General features: G+C 42.9%; 1 protein-coding gene across 1 annotated transcript in view; it reads left to right on the plus strand.

Moving 5' to 3' along the window:
- Nucleotides 1–463: 463 nt before the first annotated feature.
- The window catches only part of CPAMD8 (C3 and PZP like alpha-2-macroglobulin domain containing 8), a 48,246-nt gene continuing 26,885 nt past the window's right edge, over nt 464–21,824 (plus strand). The window contains exons 1-24 of the mRNA XM_008501003.2: nt 464–580; nt 3,308–3,459; nt 4,449–4,471; nt 4,909–5,074; nt 5,213–5,265; nt 5,669–5,686; nt 6,650–6,704; nt 6,840–6,953; nt 7,320–7,404; nt 7,658–7,766; nt 8,156–8,383; nt 8,556–8,726; nt 9,119–9,247; nt 11,453–11,642; nt 12,656–12,828; nt 12,937–13,086; nt 13,195–13,356; nt 14,600–14,742; nt 15,135–15,197; nt 17,388–17,619; nt 18,183–18,336; nt 18,964–19,106; nt 20,420–20,471; nt 21,139–21,437. Of these exons, the coding sequence (XP_008499225.2) occupies nt 498–580; nt 3,308–3,459; nt 4,449–4,471; nt 4,909–5,074; nt 5,213–5,265; nt 5,669–5,686; nt 6,650–6,704; nt 6,840–6,953; nt 7,320–7,404; nt 7,658–7,766; nt 8,156–8,383; nt 8,556–8,726; nt 9,119–9,247; nt 11,453–11,642; nt 12,656–12,828; nt 12,937–13,086; nt 13,195–13,356; nt 14,600–14,742; nt 15,135–15,197; nt 17,388–17,619; nt 18,183–18,336; nt 18,964–19,106; nt 20,420–20,471; nt 21,139–21,437 (3,147 nt within the window). The 5' untranslated portion in view covers nt 464–497. The remainder of the gene's footprint in view (nt 581–3,307; nt 3,460–4,448; nt 4,472–4,908; nt 5,075–5,212; nt 5,266–5,668; nt 5,687–6,649; nt 6,705–6,839; nt 6,954–7,319; nt 7,405–7,657; nt 7,767–8,155; nt 8,384–8,555; nt 8,727–9,118; nt 9,248–11,452; nt 11,643–12,655; nt 12,829–12,936; nt 13,087–13,194; nt 13,357–14,599; nt 14,743–15,134; nt 15,198–17,387; nt 17,620–18,182; nt 18,337–18,963; nt 19,107–20,419; nt 20,472–21,138; nt 21,438–21,824) is intronic.

Consider the following 21,824-nt stretch of genomic DNA (forward strand, 5'->3'; position numbering starts at 1 on the left):
TAGCACAAAGGCTCAGCCCTGGGACCTTGCCCTGCTCCAAGCTGATGGCACCTTTAGGGACCCTTAGGTCTGCCTGAGGCTCACCCGCTCCCTCGGGGACCCCGGGAGCTCCGGGGCAGGTGAGCTCCGGGGCAGAGAGGAGCCGGTGCCCGAGCAGCCGGGCTGGGCTGCGGGTGCTGCAGAGGGGATGGTGGAGGTGAGGAAGCGGTGTCCGGAACCGGGCAGCCCACCTGGGGGCAGGCGGGGAGCCGGGGCCCGGTCCACGCTGTCGGGAGCAGGCGGGGAGCCGCAGACAAAGAGCCGGGGCCGGAGCCGAGCGGGCACCGGGGCCTGGAGGGGGCGGCCCGGGGGCGGGGACGCGGCGGGGGCGGCGGCCAAAGGCACCGGGGAGCCGAGCCCGGGAGCGGGGCGGCGGGGGGAGCTCCGGCTGAGCTGCCCGGGAACAAAAGGCTCCTGCTGCCCGCCCAGAGAGCCCTGGCCTGGGGCTGCTCAGCACCATGTCCCGCGGCAAGCCCGGCTGTGCCTGGGGGGTTCTGCTGACCCTCTGTAGCCTGAGCGCAGCCCAGTCCCGGGAGAGGCAGTAAGTACCGGGAGGAGGTGGGGGAACCTCCCCGAGAATGGGGGGAAAGGAGTGAGGGGGATGAGGGAACGAAGCCCTCTGCTCTGCGAGGGGCTCCGGGGGTCTCTGCACAAAGCCTGGGAGGTCCCCGGGAGGCGAGCTGCGGCGGGTCCCCGGCCAGCGACACGTCTGGACTCGCCGGTGCAAAAGTGCATAGCAGAGGGAAAGGGGGAGGAAAGAAAAAAAAAAAAAAAGAGAAAAAGCCTCCTTAGAAATACCTGCCTGTAGCTCCTCCAGCCAGCGGCTGCAAAGCTTTTATCTGCGAACAATTATTTAAGGAATCCGGGGTGTTGAGCAGAGGCTGCTGTTGTGCTCGGGATGGTTGAAGGTAACGTTGGTTGCTCCCGAAGAGCATGTGAAAGAATTCTTGTGGGGAAAATCCTCCGGGGAGAAACATTTCACTGCGGGGGAAGTTCTCTGGCTTTTAGAAATTGAATCCGCAGCTCGTTTCAGTGTGTTTAGGTTAACTTTGATTAAGGTTTGCTTTGTTCTTTATCCCTAGATTACTGTAGCCCATCAACATGAATAGCTGCATTAAATGAGTGCTGTGGAGAACTTATTTTCACTTGCTTACTAGAAAATATTTCAGGTCCTGCCAAGTTTTGGTATAACCTGACAGAGCTGTTAGTCAAATGTGCTTAGAGGATCTGTCCAGTTGCTGTCAAGTTAACTGTTTAGTTGCCAAGTTAAACATTTGAATATTAAAATGTCATTTATTAAGTGATTTAAATAGCTGTATCAAGGGACTGATACTTCAGAAAGTGTTGCAGCATTTCAGAGCAGTGTGAGTACATGTGCTTCACATATGGCACTCTGGTGCTGTGCTTGTGTGACAGTTTGAATCATTCTGGATGCAGATGGTACTTTCTCCTTCTGCAACTTGATCAGCTATGTCTCCCTTACCAAGAATTTGCAGGCTACATACTAACTTTTTATTGTTATTTATTATTGTTCTGATTAATTTTCAAACCTGGTAACCATAAGGTTTTGAATCTGCAAGTATCCCGTGCAATTTAACTCGAATGCCACAGAGATCTCAACTTCCTTTGGGGGTAATGGGATCTCCATGGCAATGAGGCCTGCTGAGAGAGAAACGTGGGGTTGGAATTTGATAAAAGATGACTTGGGGGCTGTAAAACACCCTCATCCTCATCCCAAAGTGACAATTAATCATGAGCTGAAGCAACCTCATGGAACTGTAGAAAGGCATGGGCTGAGAAATTTGGCTTCAAGAGTCATCTGAGGAATTGCCTTGTTAAAAAAAAAGAAAAAAAAAAAAAAGGTAAAAATCCTTTTGGGTAGAAAAAAACCCCAGAAAGGTGTGTCCTGAAGAGAGCATGTGTTGCTTCCAGCCCAATGCATCAAAGAGCTCCGAGTTAGTGATGTTTTTAGTTGACAAGTTCATGGCACAGTGCCATTCAGCACAGAGGAGTGGCACAGATTCCATTCAGAAACACAAGGATTGTAGTATGTATGGGAGGTCGTCTCAGGTGGCTCTAAAACTGTGTGTGTGCCTGCTGCTAAAATAATCCCTTTTTGCTGGGAATTCCTTTTTAAGCTTGCAGGATATAGCTCTTTCAACAAAAAACAACCTGAGAATTGGAACCTAACCTTGGTAACTGCAGTTTCTGGCCAGCTTCTCTATAAACTGGAAGTTTAGCTGTGTTGCACCAAGTTGAACTGTGAAAGCAGAGCCATGAAAAACAACTGAGGCAAAAATGTCAGAAGTATCTAAACTGTTTCAAAAACAAAGCATCATCTACAAAACTCTACTGGAGGTTCAGGTACCTCCTTGTTCTCTCATAAACTTCAGACTTCTTATGAATAGCTAGTTGTATATTTAGTTTTATATATAATATATGAATATTTTTCAATCTATAGGCAATAAATATTCATATGACAGACTTTATTTAAATCCTAAGGATTTGTTAGCCACATAGGCTCTGTTTCTGTGGGCATTCTCTCTGCATTTGGTGCATATGGGATACAGGTCTAGAGTGCTGGTGGTCACAAATGTCACCCAACGGGGGCAAATTCATAGAATCATAGAACTGGCTGGGTTGGAAGGGACCTCAGAGATCATCGAGTCCAACCCTTGATCCACTCCTGCTGCAGTTCCCAGCCCATGGCACTCAGTGCCACATCCAGGCTCTTTGGAAAGATCTCCAGACACGGAGAATCCACTACTTCCCTGGGCAGCCCATTCCAATGCCTGATCACCCTCTCCAGAAAGAAATTCTTTCTCATCTCCAACCTAAACCTCCCCTGGCACAACTTGAGACCCTGCCCTCTTGTCTTGCTGAGAGTTGCCTGGGAAAAGAGCCCAACCCCCCCCTGGCTCCAACCTCCTTTCAGGGAGTTGCAGAGAGTGATGAGGTCTCCCCTGAGCCTCCTCTTCTCCAGCCTCAACACCCCCAGCTCCCTCAGCCCTTCCTCACAGGAATTCTGCTGGATCCCTTCACAGCCTCCTTGCTCTTCTCTGGACCTGCTCCAGCACCTCAATCTCCTTCCTGAGCTGAGGGGCCCAGAACTGGACACAGGACTCAAGCTGTGGACTACCTGTGTTACAGGGAACCTGTGTTACAGAGTAGTCTGTTCTTTCCCTTTGATATACATAAAGTGGCTTACAAATACAGACCACACTCTTGTTGCTGTTCTTGACCTCCCACTTCCAATTCTTTTCCTCAGGGGTTATTTGATTGCAGCACCTTCTGTTTTCCGATCTGGTGTTGAGGAAGCTATAAGTGTAACCATCTTTAACTCTGTCAAGGAGACAACAGTCCAGATTCAGTTAGTAGTCAAAGGAGAAACTGTGTCACGAGGCCATGGAACAGTTCTGGGTAAGTTCCTGTAATTCTTGAGAACTGGGTTAGAAGCTGAGGTGCTGTGGGAGCACATCAGGATCTCTTGGAGATGAGATCTTTAGAGATCAGGATCTTTAGATGCGAACGGAACTGGAACCAAACCAGAGTGCTGGAAATGTGGGTGTACCTGTCTTCAAGTATTGCTCAGAGAGGTGGTAATATTTGTGCAGCTGGATAAGTCTTTGAAATCCCAGGCAGATAGCTTTGTCCTGTGTGTAAAGACAGGAAGTGTTTTGATTGTGTCCAACTTAATACAGAATGCATTTACATTAGTTCAAATGAAGTCCAGTAGCACTGCTCCACCACTGCTAGTGTGGTGTGAGCTGTAATGTAGACAAGGCTCAGGCAATCAGGCTCTTTTAGCCATCATGTTTTAACCCTTCTGTTTGTAAAAACTGAGAGTTATATAAAAGCCATTGCCTTTCTTGAAACAGATTGTCTCTGGTTTTATCCTCCCCTTATTGTCTTTGAAATTGGCTGATGATTGCTAAGTAATTCAAAGGGAGTGATGCTTACACATGTGGACAACATATGCTAAAGAGAAATCTTAGGTATGGCTCTATCCAGCAATCAAAATAGATTCTATGAGCATTTGTTTTGAGAATTATTCAAGTCCCAAAAGAGGCCAGGTCCTCTCTACAGCAAAATACTTCTGGAAGTAGAGGATGCCCTGTGAGGAACCTTGACCTTGGTGGTTCCTCCAACAATAGAGTGCTTTGCACTTTGCCCTGGGAAAATATTGTAAATAAATAGGTATTGAATTTATTTTTGAAACCTTCATCAGGTCCCATTTGCCTTGCAGATTCTTTTATCCAGTGTAGGAAAACTTCTTCAGGAGAAATCATAAGGAAGGGTATTGCTGTTAGCAGTTCTGTGACGTGGTCTCTCCTTTCATGCCGTTGCAAATGTCTAAAACATTAGTACTGTAGCTTGGGGAGAATAACTCTCTCTTTCTCTCATTTTAGATAAAGGAACAATTAAACTGAAGGTGAGTGTCAATTATTTTTAGGGGGTTTGGTGAATTTTTCAATGTACAAGCATGTATGTTCTGGTTTTGTGGTATTGGTGTGCTTGGGTTTTTCCCCCTCTGTTAGTAGAGCCCTGTTTTCTAGAGCATGCCTTGTTTCCCCATGTAACACACCTCCTCTAGTGAAAGCTGCACATGTAGATCAAATACCACTTTGCTTGAGTAGTAAAGAAAGTGAAGAAGAGAATTTCCTGCTGTGTTTTTAGCATGACTTTGCTTTCTTTGAAGTTTCTACCTTGTAAAAATTTAGTATGGTCTTCATATTCTTTTTATTACTAACTCGTAGCTACACCAAAATGCAGCAGGTGGCTGCTCTTTGCTCACTTCAGTGCCAGAGATATTTCCTAGAAAGCTCAAAGGCTTTTCTGCATCTCCCTCACCTCCTGGTCTGTTTCCAGGTGCCTTCAGGACTCCGTGGACAAGCACATCTGAAAGTCTGGGGCAACAGGCACCTAGCAGAGGAAGGCTTCATTTTTCACAACTATACCACAGTAACCATTGATAGCAAAGGATCATCAGTGTTCATCCAGACTGATAAACCTGTCTATAAACCCAAGCAGAAAGGTAAAGTGACCTTGGAGAAGTTGCCAGATGCTAGGACTGCTTTCAAACAAAGCTTTTTTATTTTCAAAGGTTGATTATAGGATGAGAGAACTCTGTTCAGTGTCAGTTGTGATAACCAATACATTTCCTCTTTTCCAGTGCTGATAAACCTCTTTATGGTGACTTCTGACTTGAGACCAGTCAATGACAGGGTAAAGAAAACTCTTTTCTTTCACATTTGAAAGTATAAGCAATACTTGGCACCCTGTATTTTATCCTATTCTACATGTCTGCAGAAATATAATAGGATTTTGTAGTCATTTTAGGTATATCTTGTGATTGCTTGTTGTTATTTTTAATGTAGTTTTTTTCATTTGGTCACATTACTACTAAATGAGAATCCACACTTCTGCAGTGCTAGCAAATGCAGAGGAACTCTGCCAAAGCAGTTAGAAGGATTTTTCAGAGACCTCCACTCTGATTAGATCATGCACAGAGTGAATGCATGAATGTTTCTCAGGCTACTCTTACCAGAGAAGAGGTGTTTAAACTTTTATGTTGGTTCAGCACAAGAAGCAGAAAAATAGCTCCTTTTTTTCTTTTTTTTTTTTTCAGATTGAAGCTTATGTGGTGGTGAGTATCTGCCTGCCAGTCATCTTGCATGTGCTCTGTAGAGGCACAAGGTTCTTGGAGCTTTAAGAGGAACAAATCACACCTCTGTACCTGCTCAAATCCATTATGCTCATTCCCAACTGTAACCTATGCCATTATCTCTACCCTTGTGTCTTTAACTGATCTTTGTGTCTTGCTTTTTGTTATCACCAACAAATATCTCTTTTCCAGTTGCAGAAATCCATTCCCATTTTTCAGCCTGGGAAGAATTGGCTAGTTTCACTGGGGTTTATAAATGTGACAGTCCCACTCAATTTCTCCCTTCTTTTCAATGCAGACACACTCCTATCCTTCATCTGCCTGGGCTGATATAGCAGGGCCAATCTCATCTCTGCACCCAAACATTATGATAGTGGACAATAGAAATTCATGGCAAGGAAAGGGTGCTCCTGTCTTCTTCCTTATGAGGTGAATGAGAGGTTCCTTCTGTGTCTAGTCTTTTTTTTTTTTTTTCCTTTAAACCATGAATTTTCTTTAGCTGTCAGCAAGCAGAAGAATTCTCCCTCTTTTCTTGTTTGCATTCAGTCACAGACTTAATGCTGAGAAAAGCAGCAGGACTGATTTCATCTGACTTTGTCAGCTAAAAATTGCCCTGCTAGTCGTACAGCTCCATCTGGGGACAGAAAGGAAGGGTCTTCAGAGGCCAGTTCATTGCATCCAAAACCAGAGTCTAAAGAGAGGTGGAAGATGTGCCCCTTGACAGTGCTTGTCTGCACTGCCTATAGAAGCAGTGTCCTTAAATGAATACTAAATTATAGAAAGGAAATTCACTCCTGGTAAAGTATCTTCAGAAAAGTTTCAGCAGATGTTAGTTTCCTTGGAGCTGTTAGTGAGGTGTGTGTGTGTGTGTGTTAAAAAATGAAGTTCTTTGTTGCAAAGACTCATTTTCACTGTGATGTTTCTCATTTTTAAACCACTGTGCAGGATCCTCGGGGGTCTCGTATGATTGAGTGGAGCAATTTGAAGCCATTTTGTTGTGGTAAGCTTCAGATTATTTTATCTCAATGTATTGTTAATTTGCCTTTGCTTCTGCTTGCACTGAGTTGTGCTCAGTAAGCCTTGATGAGGGCTGATGGGTGGCACAGTGCTGACAGTGTGCTGTTTCCTTCTTCAGGTATTGTAAATATGACTTTTCCTTTGTCTGATCAGCCAGTGTTTGGTGAATGGCTCATCTTTGCTGAGATGCAGGGGCACACATACAACAAATCCTTTGAAGTTCAGAAATATGGTGAGTTGTAGCCAAGTCAGCTCAGACTCAACCCCTGAGTGCATTTGGAAGAACACAACATTATGAACATGAAGAGCAGTTTTTAATTGAAGTGAAGCACCTGAGAAATAATGCATTTAAAAATCTCATGAAGAAAAATTCTTCAGAAACTGTTGCTAATCACAGACATTCACTGAAGTCACTTTGCCAAGGTTTTTCTTGGTTTGCCACTTTTACTGATTCTCTCCTGAGTGCTGTCCTGCCTAATGTTAGCTACACTGCCCTTATCTGCCCCTGAGCAGTGATATTGTCACTGCTGTGTGTTTGCTATACTGGAACAATAAGACCTCCTTGAAAAGTTGTTTGTTTGGTTTCTTTTCATTGTAGTATTACCAAAGTTTGAGCTGCTGATTGACCCCCCTCGCTACATTCGTGACCTTTCACTGTGTGAAAAAGGAACTGTCCATGCCAGGTAGGACCATGTCTCAAATAAAGTTTCATGTGATACAGTCATGAAGATGGTGCAGTCCATGGAGCTTGGATCTCACCTATGGCAGACTTTTCAGATGATTTCTGGTCACCTTGAGATGTTTCCTCTGTAAGAGCCTTCATAAAACATATTAATAATAACATGATTTTTTTTTTTTTGGTTTTCTGGTACTCCCCTTGATATAATCAGGCAGATATCAATCTGGAACTTAGTAATTATCTTCTTTCCATTTCAGATACACATTTGGCAAACCAGTGACAGGGAAGTTAATTGTCAACATGACAATAAATGGTGTAGGCTACTACAGGCATGAAGTGGGACACCCTGTCCTCAAAACCACCCAGGTGAGGGGGACCATTGAGTCAGCTGTGGTAAAATGCTTGATCTGTAGTCTCTGAAGTTAATGGCACAGTTCTATTTTATATTACTGGTGGGAGATCAGAAAATAAATAGGATGATTGTGTCCAGCTTAATAAAAGTTTTTAGAGCATATGGGGGAAAAGTGAGAATGAGGGACTGTGACAGAGTTAGCCCAGACTATGGAAATGGGAGGAAACAAACTTGGTTTCTTTCCTCCTTCCTTCATCCATTCCTCAGTTAATGCCCTCCACTCCACATCCTTTAAAAATACTGCTGCAAACTCCTATCAAATGCCTGCACTTTAGGTTTGGCTTCTAGACCCCTTTTTGAATGTGAATGTTAACTTGTGTTTCCATTCCTCAACACACTGTAGATTGATGGCTCTGCAACTTTTGATGTGTGTGTGAAAGACATGATGCCAGCTGATGTGCCAGAACATTTTCGAGGCACAGTCAATATCTGGGCCACTGTGATCAGCTCTGATGGGAGCAAGCAGGTTACATTTGATGATTCAACTCCAGTTCAGAAACAGCTGATTGATATCAAGTACTCCAAGGATACCAGAAAACAGTTCAAACCTGGGCTGCCTTACAAAGGGAAGGTAAGATTTGAAGTAGAGATGCTGACAAATGGCTTGGATAAGATTGTGCTGACCTTATCCCAGGATGTTGCACCATGTTCTGAGGTGTCTTTCCCCCCCCTGCTGTTTCTGCTGTTGGCTGGAATTGCCTGCAATGAAAATCCCCTTGTTCTGTACATGAAATGCTGTGTAGGTAGAAGTCACTTACCCTGATGGAAGCCCAGCTGACAGAGTCACCATCCGAATTAAAGCTGAACTCACACCAAAGGACAACGTTTATACAAGTGAACTGGTGTCAAGAAATGGTCTGGTGGAGTTTGAAATCCCCTCCATCCCTACAGCTGCCCAGTATGTCTGGCTGGAGGTGGGTGAAAGCTCTTTATAGGATTAACAGGCTTTATTGTAACTAATCTTGTCAAACCTGAACTTCATAAATCAGTGTCACAAACAGGAAATCAGTGTCTTTTAGCTTCAACTTCTTGATTCAAATGCACCAGACACTGTTTTATTTCTTGCTGCCACTAGAACTGATGTTGGTAACCATCATGAAAAGATGCTTCTCCAAATCCAGCTTAGCAGAGTAACAAGTGGCCACTATTTGGAAATATATATTTATACAAAGTACTGTTTCTTTGTAAAGATGACAAGAGGCAAACAGATGGAAATATAAAATGGGAGATGGGAATACAGGGGAAGAAGAGAGTACAAATTAGGCTTTCTGTGCATGCATAACATTCAGGTGTAACTTTTGTTAAGACCAAAGTGACGGCGATTGATGGGAAACCATCTGGGGATCAATATCTACCAAGCTACTTGTCCATCAGCAGCTGGTACTCACCCAGCAAGTGTCACATCCAGCTCCAGGCACCAGACAAGCCTCTCCAGGTATGTTGGCTTCATATTCCTTCAAGGCAACAACTACATTTCTCCTTTCAAAGTACTTTGTTCTAATTAAATATTTCTGTCCTTTTCTGTTTCTATAATCCTGGACTGTTTATTGTTTCCACTACAAAGGCTGAAGTAGCTGCACTTCAACCACCAAATAATTGTTCAGTGTAGGCTGCAAAAATTGAAAACCAAATGCCTTTGATGCTTTGCACAGCATCTCATCCTCCTTTGTGTTGTGGGGACAGGAGAGAGGGTGGATATAGGCACATTTCATATTACATTGCTCTGTGTACCTCCAGTGACATTCACATACAGACTGTTTGGTGGAAATGACAGGCTTTAGTGCAGGGCAACAAATGCTGAAAGACTGGAAGTGAAGTCAGTGGGAGTAGCTGAGTTACTAAAGATCCAAATTAGGGCTGTGTAGTCTCACTAGAACTTCCAATTTAAATCTTGGGTTTGGTTATCCAATTATCAAACTATGGACACTTCTCATCTCTTCTGGTTTTTAAGCATCTCTGAACAATATCATCCTTCCATATAAAAGTTATTGTGATCTTTCTGCTAAAGGAAAGATCTGCTTTAATCAGGATACCTGTTGCATATTGTTTGACTGAGAATTGCTTAAGGTTTGTTCTCTACCCATGAAGGTGCTCCAAGGGCCTGCATGTTGCTTTATGGAAAAAAAAGTGTGGATTTTGGCAATATACACACTTAGATTTCTATTATCAGCAGATCATTGGGTTGGTTTCAGATTCTTTGTATCCAAATAAGAGCATTTTTTAAATCATTGCATTTCATGGTAGTTTAATGGCTAATTAATCTTTTACAAGTTTCCTGAGGTATGGAAAGGGGATTATACACTGCTAATCTGAACACATTGTTCTTATTATAACCTGATTAGAACTAATTCTTCTGTGGGAAAGCTAGGAGTTGGATGAGCAGCTGATGTGGGAACTGTTTCCCTCCTTTGCCAGCTCTTACTGGGTGTTCCAATTAGCTACATTCAGTTTTTAATGAATTGTTTCATCATTTGCACTGGGGGATTCTTAATACTTCAAATATTTAATGTCACGAGGTACTTCTTGGACTCTGGCATTCTTGCTGTGTTTAACCATTGGTAGCTCCTTGTATTCAAGTCCTGGCCTTTTTGGTTTGTACTACGTGGACACTCTGGAAAGGTAACACTTGGTACTGAAGAAAGGATTTTAAAAAGATTTCACTGGAATTTAACATTGCTGTTCAGCCTTAAGAGTCTTGGTTGGGCATTGCTATGCTTTAAAAGGCAGGAGGATCAGGAGGGGAAGTTGTTGTTGACTGCTACAAGTATTAGCTGCTTCTCATGTCCCAGAGTCTGTGGAGCTGCTGCTCCACAGAATGCTTTTTACTCAGCCAGACATCACCCAGTCCTAATCCCATGGCTGAGCACTGATGTCTGCTCTGTTGGCATCAGTGATATTTGGGGGATTTTGTCTCCAGGATGTTCAGTACTCAGGGAGGACCTCTGGGTATAGGACTTCAGTGCACAAAAAGTGCAGAAGGTCAGTGTGCTGCTCTGGAGCCTGTTGCAGGCATCAGATGACTTTACCTGGGAAAAAAAGTTATTTTATTTATTTGTGTGTTTGACAGCTCCTTGAGTGCCAGACTTGCAAATGAGTATCAAGACTTGTGTAATTTGAAAGCATTTTCCCTCAGATCTATTCCCAGCAATTTCATGCCACGTTGGTTATGTTTGAATCAGTATTTGCCATATAAAAGTAATCACCATGTATAATCTCAATTAAACTGCAAAGACTATCAAAAGCACATCTCTGCCCACCCCCCCAACCCATCTCCTTTATCTTTTGGGCTGAACTACTGAAGGGGTGTCTGAAATTCAACCAATTCTGACAGCTGCTCTGTGCCAAAAGGCTTAACTTTCAGAATTCCAGAGATTCCTTTATTGTTTTCATTAATGCATACAACCCCCCCATCCTCCTGTTGGAGTTGCAGGGGGTGAAGAGCTGAACACTGGCCCCTTGTTACTGGGAAGAAAGTCCCTGAGAACAGTGCTCCTGCAACGTGCACCCCAATGCACACATTACTTAGGAGAGGGGTCAGATCTCTTGTGGACTGAAACCCAAACAGATTTCTGGGCTTGATAAATAAAAAGCATACCTTGTAAGCAGACCACATCTTTTGCTTTCCCATCTCTGGGTGCAGGTGGGAGAGGAGGCCTGGATTGCAGTGAAGTCCACGTGTCCTTGCAACTTCACTCTGCATTACGAAGTGGCGTCGCGAGGCAACATTGTCCTTTCAGGGCTGCAACCCAGTAATGTCACCCAGCAGAGGAGCAAAAGAGCCACCTTGCCCTTTGAGAAGAACATTGATATCACACGCTTCCCAGAAACAGGTAGCTAGCACCAGAAATGCAAACTGGCCCCTTTTTTCAGAGCAAAACCACCTTTCTGCAAGCCTATGTGTCTTCCTTTTTGAAACTGGATGCTCCTCAAAGGGCACAGAATAATTTTGCACAAAAAAAACAAAAAAAAAAATATCCATTGTACACACAGTCATCTAGAACAAGATAAATTTCTCTAAGAGGGATAACTCCATTTTAGGAACAGTGTGGCCAGCAGGTCCAGGGAAGGGATTCTGCCCCTGTGCTCAGCCCTGGTGAGGCCACAGCTTGAGTCCTGTGTCCAGTTCTGGGCCCCTCAGCTCAGGAAGGAGATTGAGGTGCTGGAGCAGGTCCAGAGAAGAGCAAGGAGGCTGTGAAGGGATCCAGCAGAATTCCTGTGAGGAAGGGCTGAGGGAGCTGGGGGTGTTGAGGCTGGAGAAGAGGAGGCTCAGGGGAGACCTCATCACTCTCTGCAACTCCCTGAAAGGAGGTTGGAGCCAGGGGGGGGTTGGGCTCTTTTCCCAGGCAACTCTCAGCAAGACAAGAGGACAGGGTCTCAAGTTGTGCCAGGGGAGGTTTAGGTTGGAGATGAGGAAGAATTTCTTTGTGGAGAGGGTGATCAGGCATTGGAATGGGCTGCCCAGGGAAGTAGTGGATTCTCCGTGTCTGGAGATCTTTCCAAAGAGCCTGGATGTGGCACTGAGTGCCATGGGCTGGGAACTGCAGCAGGAGTGGATCAAGGGTTGGACTTGATGATCTCTGAAGTCCCTTCCAACCCAGCCAATTCCATGATTCATTAAGGAGACTTCAGTCTTTCTTAATGTGCTTGGCTTAGATTCAGCTGAGTGGTAGGGGTGTCTATGATGGGGCTGTGGGGGAATATCCAAAGCTTAGAATAGGAAGAGCTGGACTGCTAGCTTGAATCAGGCTAAAGGAGCAGTTCTGTGCCTTACAGCATTTCCATGGGGCAGGAAGAGAGTGATTTTGATAAATAACACTTTCTTGTTGACAATTTTCCTTTTTAGCACCTAGCAGGACCCCTGCAGCTGAAGTTGAAGTCTGTGTGACCTTCCTCCGGTTGCCAGTCAGCCCCAGCATGGCTCCCCTGGGCCGTCTGTTGGTCTATTACATCAGGGAGAATGGAGAGGGGGTCACAGACAGCCTGCAGTTCTCTGTGAAGCCCTCCTTTGAAAATCAGGTATTGGCAATGCAGCCAGTGGAGAGGAGGGGGTGGAAGTTTGTTACTCTTTGTATGCTTGTCGGCTGGTTACAAGTCAAGATAATGGGATTTAATGTTAATTCCTAGGTTGCAGTGACTCTCTCAGCAAATGAGACCAGGCCTGGTGATGTTGTGAACATAAAGGTCAGAGCTGCCAAATCAAGCTGTGTCTGTGTTGCCACTGTGGATAAGAGTGTCTATTTGCTGAAGACAGGTTTTCAGCTGACAGCTGCTCAGGTAAAAGAAAGCTTAAGGCTCTGATGTCTTTTTCTTTATACTGCTGTCTGCATTTTAACTTTTTTTTAAGGAGCCTTTATACCTGTGGCCTCTTCCCTTTTCTTGCAGGTTTTTCAAGAGCTTGCAGAGTATGATGTATCTGATGCTTTTGGAGCTCCAAAGGAAGAAGGGCACTTCTGGTGGCCAGGGATGTCCTCACGTAGACGCCGTAGATCTTCTGTCTTTCCCTGGCACTGGGACATCACCAAGGATGCTCGCTTTGCATTTACAGTAGGCAGAATCAACCTCACTTCTCTCTGGAGTGTCTTGTCTACTTTCATGTTTGCAGGATAATTTTCAGCTCCATGGCCTGTTTATTTTTTTCCACATCAGAGCTATTTCTCCAGGGGGGGGTAGGCTGAAAAGTAATTTCTGGGAACAGAGAGTTTGCTGTTGCAGCAAAGATGTTGCAGAAACATGCTTTGGCTTTGGCCAGACTTTATGAGAGGGTCAGGTATCCTGATGGGTCAAGGAATTCATGCTGGTGCTCTGGAGAATCAGACAGGGCACCAGAAGGTTCCTCCAGACATGGGTGAGTGGGCAGATTTTTTCTGCAGTTACTTTGACAGGGAAGGAAGGTGGAACAGTTCTGCTAAGTTCTGTGGTCATCTCTGTGAAAGATCAGTAGTGTTTTCTTCTCATCCTTGATCCTCTGTCTCTTCATTCTTTGTCCTTTCTGCAAGTTTAGCTAAATTGTTCTGTTGTATTGGTTGAAAACCCAGAGGCTTTGACATATTTCCCCACTGCCTCAATGTCTTCATCAGAAACTCTAAATCCTTGTTACTATCAGCTGCTGCAGGAGTCACTGCTTCTGTCCAGGGAAGAAAAAACCCCACCTGCTTTGTAATAATTAGATGTGTATATAAAGAGAACAAAGCTCATTACTCCTTTGGTGTCTGGGAACTGCTGTCTCTTATGAATAAGTGCATTTAGGGGACAGAGCTGGCAGACAGCTTGCTTATGAATTCTGGATTTTTACTGTGAAGCTCTGTGGACAGTTTCCATTTTGTTTGGCATTCCTGGTGGTGCAGAATTGGTGATGTGAGGGCTGCTTGCTAGCTGCAGCAGAACATACTGGAAAGTTTTAGGAAGGGTAAAAAGCTGCAATGTAATATTCCAGGGGAAAAACGTGTAATAGGTTTTCATCTGTAGCTCCCTGTCAGTTCCACATACCCAGTAATGTTAGATACTGGTTTAAATGCATTTTCCAAGCAAATGAGCTGCTCATTAAAACCTGCCTATAAAAGGCCTACATATTTTCAAAATAACAGTCATTTTTATATCAAGTTTTAAAAAATCCTCAAATGGCAATTGAAATTTACCTCTTTAAAGCCAGGATTGGGCTGGGGGATTCTATCTGGAGAAGTTTCTATTGGTACATGTTTAATTCTTTTTTTCTTTTTCTTTTTCTTTTTTTTTTTTTTTTTTTTCCCCTGCTGGTTTTTCTTCTGTGGTCTTGATTTTTATTGTCTAGGAGACTGGCTTGGTTGTAATGACTGATATAGTCAGCTTAAACCACAGACAGAATGGAGGCATGTACACAGATGAGGCTGTCCCAGCCTTTCAGCCACACACTGGGACGTTGGTAGCTACAATGCATTCTAAAATAGCACCAAGGTAACATTCTTGTTTATTATATATTATCTATGATGCTTCTAGCTATTAACTTTCTTAATATTCTTACCTGTTTTCCACTTTTGTGCCCCAGGAAATTGGTTTAGAGGAGGGGAGTGGTAGGGAAACTCTTCCATCATTTTGATAACAGAAATTACAATTAAATCATAACTTCTGCTAGTAAGGCCATATAATGATATCACAGGAAGCCCCATGCTCTATATGCTTTCTTTGATCTCTTTTGTTGAAAGAATTTGGATCATAAAACGTTTTTTAGATTAATTTTTTTATAATGTTGAGCTGCTTTCAGGTGATAACACTCATGGATCAGCTGCTATTCAAACTGTTGTACTAAAAGAATTGATTGCCAAGGATTTTATTTCTTGTTCTAGCAGAGCAGAGAAGAGAAAAAGAACCTTCTTTCCTGAGACATGGATTTGGCACTGCCTCAATGTCAGGTATGGATAGGGAATTCCTTTAATTCTATCCAGAGGATATCTTCAACTGAAGAAAACAAAGCTCTTTAAGACCTACTGGAGTTACACTGCATTTTCTGATAGTTGTTGTTGCTGGTTTTAATTGCTGCTTTCATAAAAAAACTTTCTTTGTGACTTTTTATCAGGTTTTGAACATATTCACCTACTTCAGGATGAACCTGTCAATTGTGACTCCATTGCAGATAATAAGCAGATAGATAACTAATTTTTCCCAGAAACAGCACATCTAGCATAATTTGAAGCAATTATTAAAAGGCTTCTCCAGGTTTGCAAGTAAACTTCATTCTCAGTAAATGCTTCTAAATTAAATTTGACAGGAACTTGCAGCAAGTGTATTCAAATCTGTTCAATTGAGCATGAAATATGCTTTGTGGAAATACACAAAGAATTCCAAAAGTGCCCATTTAGGCCTCAGCAAGCTGGGGCAGTTAATTATAAGTGGGAGAGCGTGTAATAAAAAGCTGCAGATTGCATTTTCTCCACTTCATTTCATTAGAAACAACTGAGTTGAGCATTCCTTGATTTCCACTCTCTTGAACAGAAAGAATTTTTTTCTTTTTTTTTTTTCTTTTTAGTTTATAATTATAATATAAAACCTTAAAAAAAAAAAAAAAAAAAAAAAAAGAGAGAAAAAAAGAAAAAACAACCCAAAACCAAACAACAAAGGCCTAATGTCAACTTCCCAAACCAATTCTAAAAATTCCTAGAGCCTGGCTGGAGGGTCTAATGGCTGGAAATATGTGTGTACTTTGGCCCCCTGCCCAGAAGAGTAAGTGCCCTCATGTGTGAAAATAATGTTAATGCTGGTTATGGGCTGAAATCCCAGTGGAAAGAACATCAGCTGCAACAAATTGTCCAGTTAAACAGACTGGAATACTGCCAGCTCTGGAGCTTAGGACACCTTTCTGCTTACTTTTCAGGGCTGAAGTTTGTAGCAGGTACCAGCTACTTAGCTGCAGTGAGGATGAAGACCTAAAATATTGAGCAACCAGAGTGCTTTAAGTTAAAATATCTTGGTGCTGTCCAGCTGAGTTCATTTCCAGGCTCTGCACTCTGCAGTTTGAACTGGAGAACCACATTCATTGCCCAGAGTGCTTGGACACTGACCTGACCTAGCATGCACAGGCATGATCTCTGGTTTTGATATCAAACTATTTGTATTAATCCTTTCCTCTCTGTAACATAAAACACACAGACACACCTGATATGTTGTAACTGGTGACAGGTACAATCATTTGGGCTCATGGAAAATTGCAACCAGTTGATTTAGATGATGAAAGTAAAGGTAATTCATTGGGGCCTTAAAAGTGGAGTTGAAAAGCAGTGAAAGCTCCATCCTTCAGTTATTCCTGGAACTGGGAGGTACTGGGAGGTGCTGCAGTGTTGACAGACAGTGTTATGCTTTAGACTCTCAGAGCTTGTTCTAAAGTTCTTTCTCCTTTCCCATGCCAACTAAGGTGCACGTTGCTCTCAAAAGGTTACCAAGCTAGCAGCATGTACATCAAGCTCTAGGGAATAAATAAGAACCTGAGAAAAAACAACCTTAGGGTGTACTCATAACTGCACCAATCATCCTGCCAGCTGAGCCATGAAAATAGCTTTTGTTCTTGTTTTAGAGGAAATGTTTGCTGTTCCAGGCAAGGCCAAAGCTTCTTTGCAGGAGGGAAACAGCAAAGTCTGCAGAAGAAAATTGAATTTCTAATATTATAAAGCCATGGATAATGCTAGCAGGTTTATGATAGCCTGTTGTGGTATGCACAGTAAACCTAAATACCTAGAATATAAATTTGATTTTTACTGTTTAGCTTCAATCCTCATTGGAAGAAAAAGATGGGTTTGGACATTTTCTGAGTCTGGCATTCCAAAAACCAACCAAACTGCTTCTGAATGAAAATATGCTCCCCTGGACAAGTAGTTGCTGAACTTGGTTTCTGGAAAATTCCTCATTTGCCCTTATGTTCAAGCAGATTGCAATGTGGCAATGTATACAAGGACAATAGGCTTCAATTTAAAAAATCCTTTTATTTCACTAGCTGTTAAGTGAATTATTGCTGACCTGTTTTTGTTCAGCTGACCTCAGCTCTGTCAGCTTTAGCTTCATTCATTCCATTAATCTGATCAACCCAAATCATTCCCTCTCCTCTTTGGCAGCAATACATCAGGAGAAGCACAGCTGCAGGTGGAAGTGCCAGACTCCATCACCACCTGGATAACTGAAGCTGTGGGTCTGTCTGAGGAGAAGGGCTTGGGCATTGCCTCTCAAACAGAACTGAAGACTTTCAAACCTTTCTTCATTGATTTCACCTTGCCATATCATGTCATCCGAGGAGAACAAACCAAAATCCCACTGACTGTCTACAACTACCTAGCTGTTTGTGTAGAGGTAACCACCTTCTTTCTTCCTCTTGCTAAGTCACTAAACTCTGTTTTACCATTGATTTCCTGAGTGATCTACAAGTTACAGTAGACAAGGAATAGGGATAAAATAGTGAGAAGCTCAGCAGAAATGCTTTGAACTAGATAAAAATATTTCTTTTCAATAGGAATAAATGTCATTATTTATTTTGAGCTTGAAACAACAACCTCTAGTGCCTCATGACACTCAGAAATGTGAATAGTGAAAAAGATTGGGAAGACAAAATAGGAAGCTTGTGCTGAATCATAGAGAAGAATTTCCTTCATAATCAGAAAGCTGCTGAGGTTAGTTTGTTTTGAAGGAGTATCTTATGTTGGTGTATTTTTCAAAAAAATCCTCTCCTTAGATGTTTTTTTCTCAAGCACATTACCTGTCTAGCTCCAAATGTATTACAAGAAGAATGAACATTTGAAGAATGAAGAATCCCTGCACGATTTCATGAAGTGTTTTATGGTTTTCTGATTTCTCACATCTATCAGTTGGTTTTGCAGTTGAAATGTGCAAGAAATGACACCCCAAAATTTCCACAGGTCCACGTGAAGATTTCTGTTCCAAAAGGCATAAAGTTTGTTGGGCATCCTGGGAAACACCATCTGACAAGAAAGAAGTGTGTTGCCCCAGGAGAAGCTAAACCCACCTCTGTCGTTTTGTCCTTCAGTGAGCTTGGACTGAGCAACATCACTGGTAGTATAGAAATAAAAATAACTTGCTGCTTGAAGGAGTTTTGCAAGTGTTTCTTTTTATTCCTCTTTCAGAGGAAACTCTTCTTTCTCTAGCTTACCCCAAAGGGGAATCATCCATTCCACTTACTGCCAACTTAGTTCTTCAACCTCATTTATTTCTTAGGGATGGATTCTAGATCCATAATGCCCTGCAGAGTCTGGAGGAACAAACTTCAGGAGATTCCCTAGTGATGAGTTTTCCAGTTGTAGGATGTGTGGTCTTGGATGGTTTGGACCTGTTACAATGTCTTAAGACATTAATTATGTCTTAATTATAAACTAAGAGATTAGTGGATAATTTTAGCTAAGAGAATAATAACAAATTCTAAATACCCTTCAAATGTCACACTGAAATTTTTCGACACTGAAACTGGGGAAATGTTTCTTTGTTGCTCTGTAACTGTCCAAATATTGTCACATTTTAGATGTGACTGTTCAAATACTTGTGGAATAAAGGTGTAACATGAGAGCTGTAATTACAGAACATCTGAGGTATTGTTAATCAACTTTATCTGATTAGTTTGTATGTTCACTTGAGCTCCTGAGATCTCCCTATCACAAAATCTCTTTTTTCTCTTCTTTTTCTTAGCAAAAGCTTTTGCTTATGGTGGAACAAATTGCTGTCAGGATGGGATGCAGACCTTAAAGAATGGCAAGCACTCAGAGGACAATTACATGGACAAAAGGACCCCAGTGGGAGTGGATTATGTACGCAGCAGTGTTATTATTGAGGTAAGAAAACAGGAATTTGTAGCAATTCAGAAAAAGAAAATGGTTGGACAAGACATGGACAAGACAGTTTTTAGGTAGCTAATCACATAGCTTTATTCAAGTTGATTTATGGTATGTTTACATGACTGGAAAAATAAATCAGTTTTAGTGGTACATATCCAGAAAGACGCAGATGACACCAAGCTGGGGGAAGTGTGGATCAGCTGGAAGGCAGGAGGGCTCTGCAGAGGGACCTGAAGAGGTTGGAGAGTTGGGATGATCCCAACGGGATGAGGTTCAACATTGCAAGTGCCGGGTCCTGCACTTTGGCCACAACAACCCCATGGAAAGCTCCAGGTTGGGCACAGAGTGGCAGAAAGGGACCTGGGAGTCTGGATTGCCAGGAAGCTGAACAGGAGCCAGCAGTGTGCCCAGGTGGCCAAGAAGGCCAATGGCATCCTGGGCTGGCTCAGGAACAGCGTGGCCAGCAGGCCCAGGGAAGGGATTCTGCCCCTGTGCTCAGCCCTGGTGAGGCCACAGCTTGAGTCCTGTGTCCAGTTCTGGGCCCCTCAGCTCAGGAAGGAGATTGAGGTGCTGGAGCAGGTCCAGAGAAGAGCAAGGAGGCTGTGAAGGGATCCAGCAGAATTGCTGTGAGGAAGGGCTGAGGGAGCTGGGGGTGTTGAGGCTGGAGAAGAGGAGGCTCAGGGGAGACCTCATCACTCTCTCCAACTCCCTGAAAGGAGGTTGGAGCCAGGGGGGGGTTGGGCTCTTTTCCCAGGCAACTCTCAACAAGACAAGAGGGCAGGGTCTCAAGTTGTGCCAGGGGAGGTTTAGGTTGGAGATGAGAAAGAATTTCTTTCTGGAGAGGGTGATCAGGCATTGGAATGGGCTGCCCAGGGAAGGAGTGGATTCTCCGTGTCTGGAGATCTTTCCAAAGAGCCTGGATGTGGCACTGAGTGCCATGGGCTGGGAACTGCAGCAGGAGTGGATCAAGGGTTGGACTTGATGATCTCTGAGGTCCCTTCCAACCCAGCCAATTCTATGATTCTATGAAAGGGCCCACCTGGATCTGAGTTCATGCTGGGGAATCTTCAATACTGCTCAGGAGACAAAAGGATTGAAATGTTCAGCTAAGAAATGTGCTGTGATGTGAGACCAGCTGGCAGTGGCTGGCATATCTATAGCTAACAGAATACAGGGTAATAGTTTTTCTAGAAAAGGTTTGAAGCACTGTACAGCTGTAGAATATTATTTCTGTGTTTTGTAAGTAAAAATAACTGTCACTGCTAATCCAAGCACTGATTCATTATCCATGGATTTCTGTCTTTATGTAGCCAGAGGGACTGTCCAGAGAATATACCTATAGTGTGTTCTTCTGCCCAAATGGTAAGTTCATGATGTGAATAAAATATTAAGTTTGCCTGATTTAGTTATAAATAGAAACATGGGTTCATCCCATTAAAAAAAAGTTAAAAAAAAAATAAATTCTTTGTTTCCATTTGCCTGTGATTGATGAGCTATGGTGTGTAGGAGGAACTTTTGAATAAAGAGTCTTTCTTACTGGGCTGGCTAATTATGAATTTGCTCTAACTGCCCAAGTGATTTCTGGAAATGGCAATTAAATTCCTTGACTTTATGAAACAGTTCCAGTATTCAGCACTGTGGACAGTAACTGTGACTGTACTATATTTTCAGCTGATGTTTTAAAATTCAGTTTGTGAATCAGTATGTCCTTTCTGCCTTCGATTTGGATAGCTCAAAGTTGGCTCCAGTAGCTAAACAGAGATGCTTTTGACTATTAGATTAGAACTGAAAAATCCTTTACAGACTTCATAAGAAACCCAGCTAGGCAGTTTGAATTGAAGCATATTCCTATAAGGGAGTATAAATGGGAAGCAACATCCACATCCAGATGGTTTTATAGTTTAAGCTGGAAAAAAGAATCCATCCTCAGGAAGGGTCTGTTTAAGTTTTGATAATTGGCTATGGCTTATTTTTGAAGTAGATGAGATAAGCTCTGATTCTCACAACATTCCATTATTTTTCTGAATAGAGAAAATACACATTTCTACACCTAACAAATATGAGTACCAGTACATGCAGAAACCTGCCCAGATGACACACTTTGATGTTGCTGTGAAAGCACACAACGATGCTCACCTGGCCTTGTCCTCTGGCCCCCATGACATGGCAGAGATGACTGAGATTGTTATTGGTGGACATCAAAATACTAAAACGTGGATTTCCACAAGCAAGATGGGCGAGCCAGTGGTCAGCAGGGACACAACTGGGATCCTTTCCTGGGATGAATTCCGTAGCTTCTGGATCAGCTGGAAAAATGGAATTATCCAGGTAGTGAATTTTTGAAATGGTCTGGAATTCTCTTGCTTTCTTAAACTGATTTTAAGCACATGTATTCCTGTATTTCATTAGGCTTGCTATGGAAGGCAAAAGCTTTGTTGCTTTTTCTATATTGTCTTGATCAAGCTGTTTTAATCAGAATATATCTGCTTGCCATGTGCTGCTCTCAGGACCTCAATCTTCAGTGTTTTCAGTGCTTAAGTGTACTGAAAGTCTTGGAGGTCAAGCCTGTGGAATTAAGCTTCCTGGCATTGCTTTGTGGGTGGGAAAGGCAGAGGTGTTGGTCCATCTATATTATTCCTTGATGCATAAATAAGTTTCTGGGTCCAAGGACACATGGTGGACTGACTTCCTACATATGGGTTCTTGGAGCTGCAT

The sequence above is a fragment of the Calypte anna genome, chromosome 28 (assembly GCF_003957555.1).
Source record: "Calypte anna isolate BGI_N300 chromosome 28, bCalAnn1_v1.p, whole genome shotgun sequence".
NCBI lineage: Eukaryota > Metazoa > Chordata > Aves > Apodiformes > Trochilidae > Calypte > Calypte anna.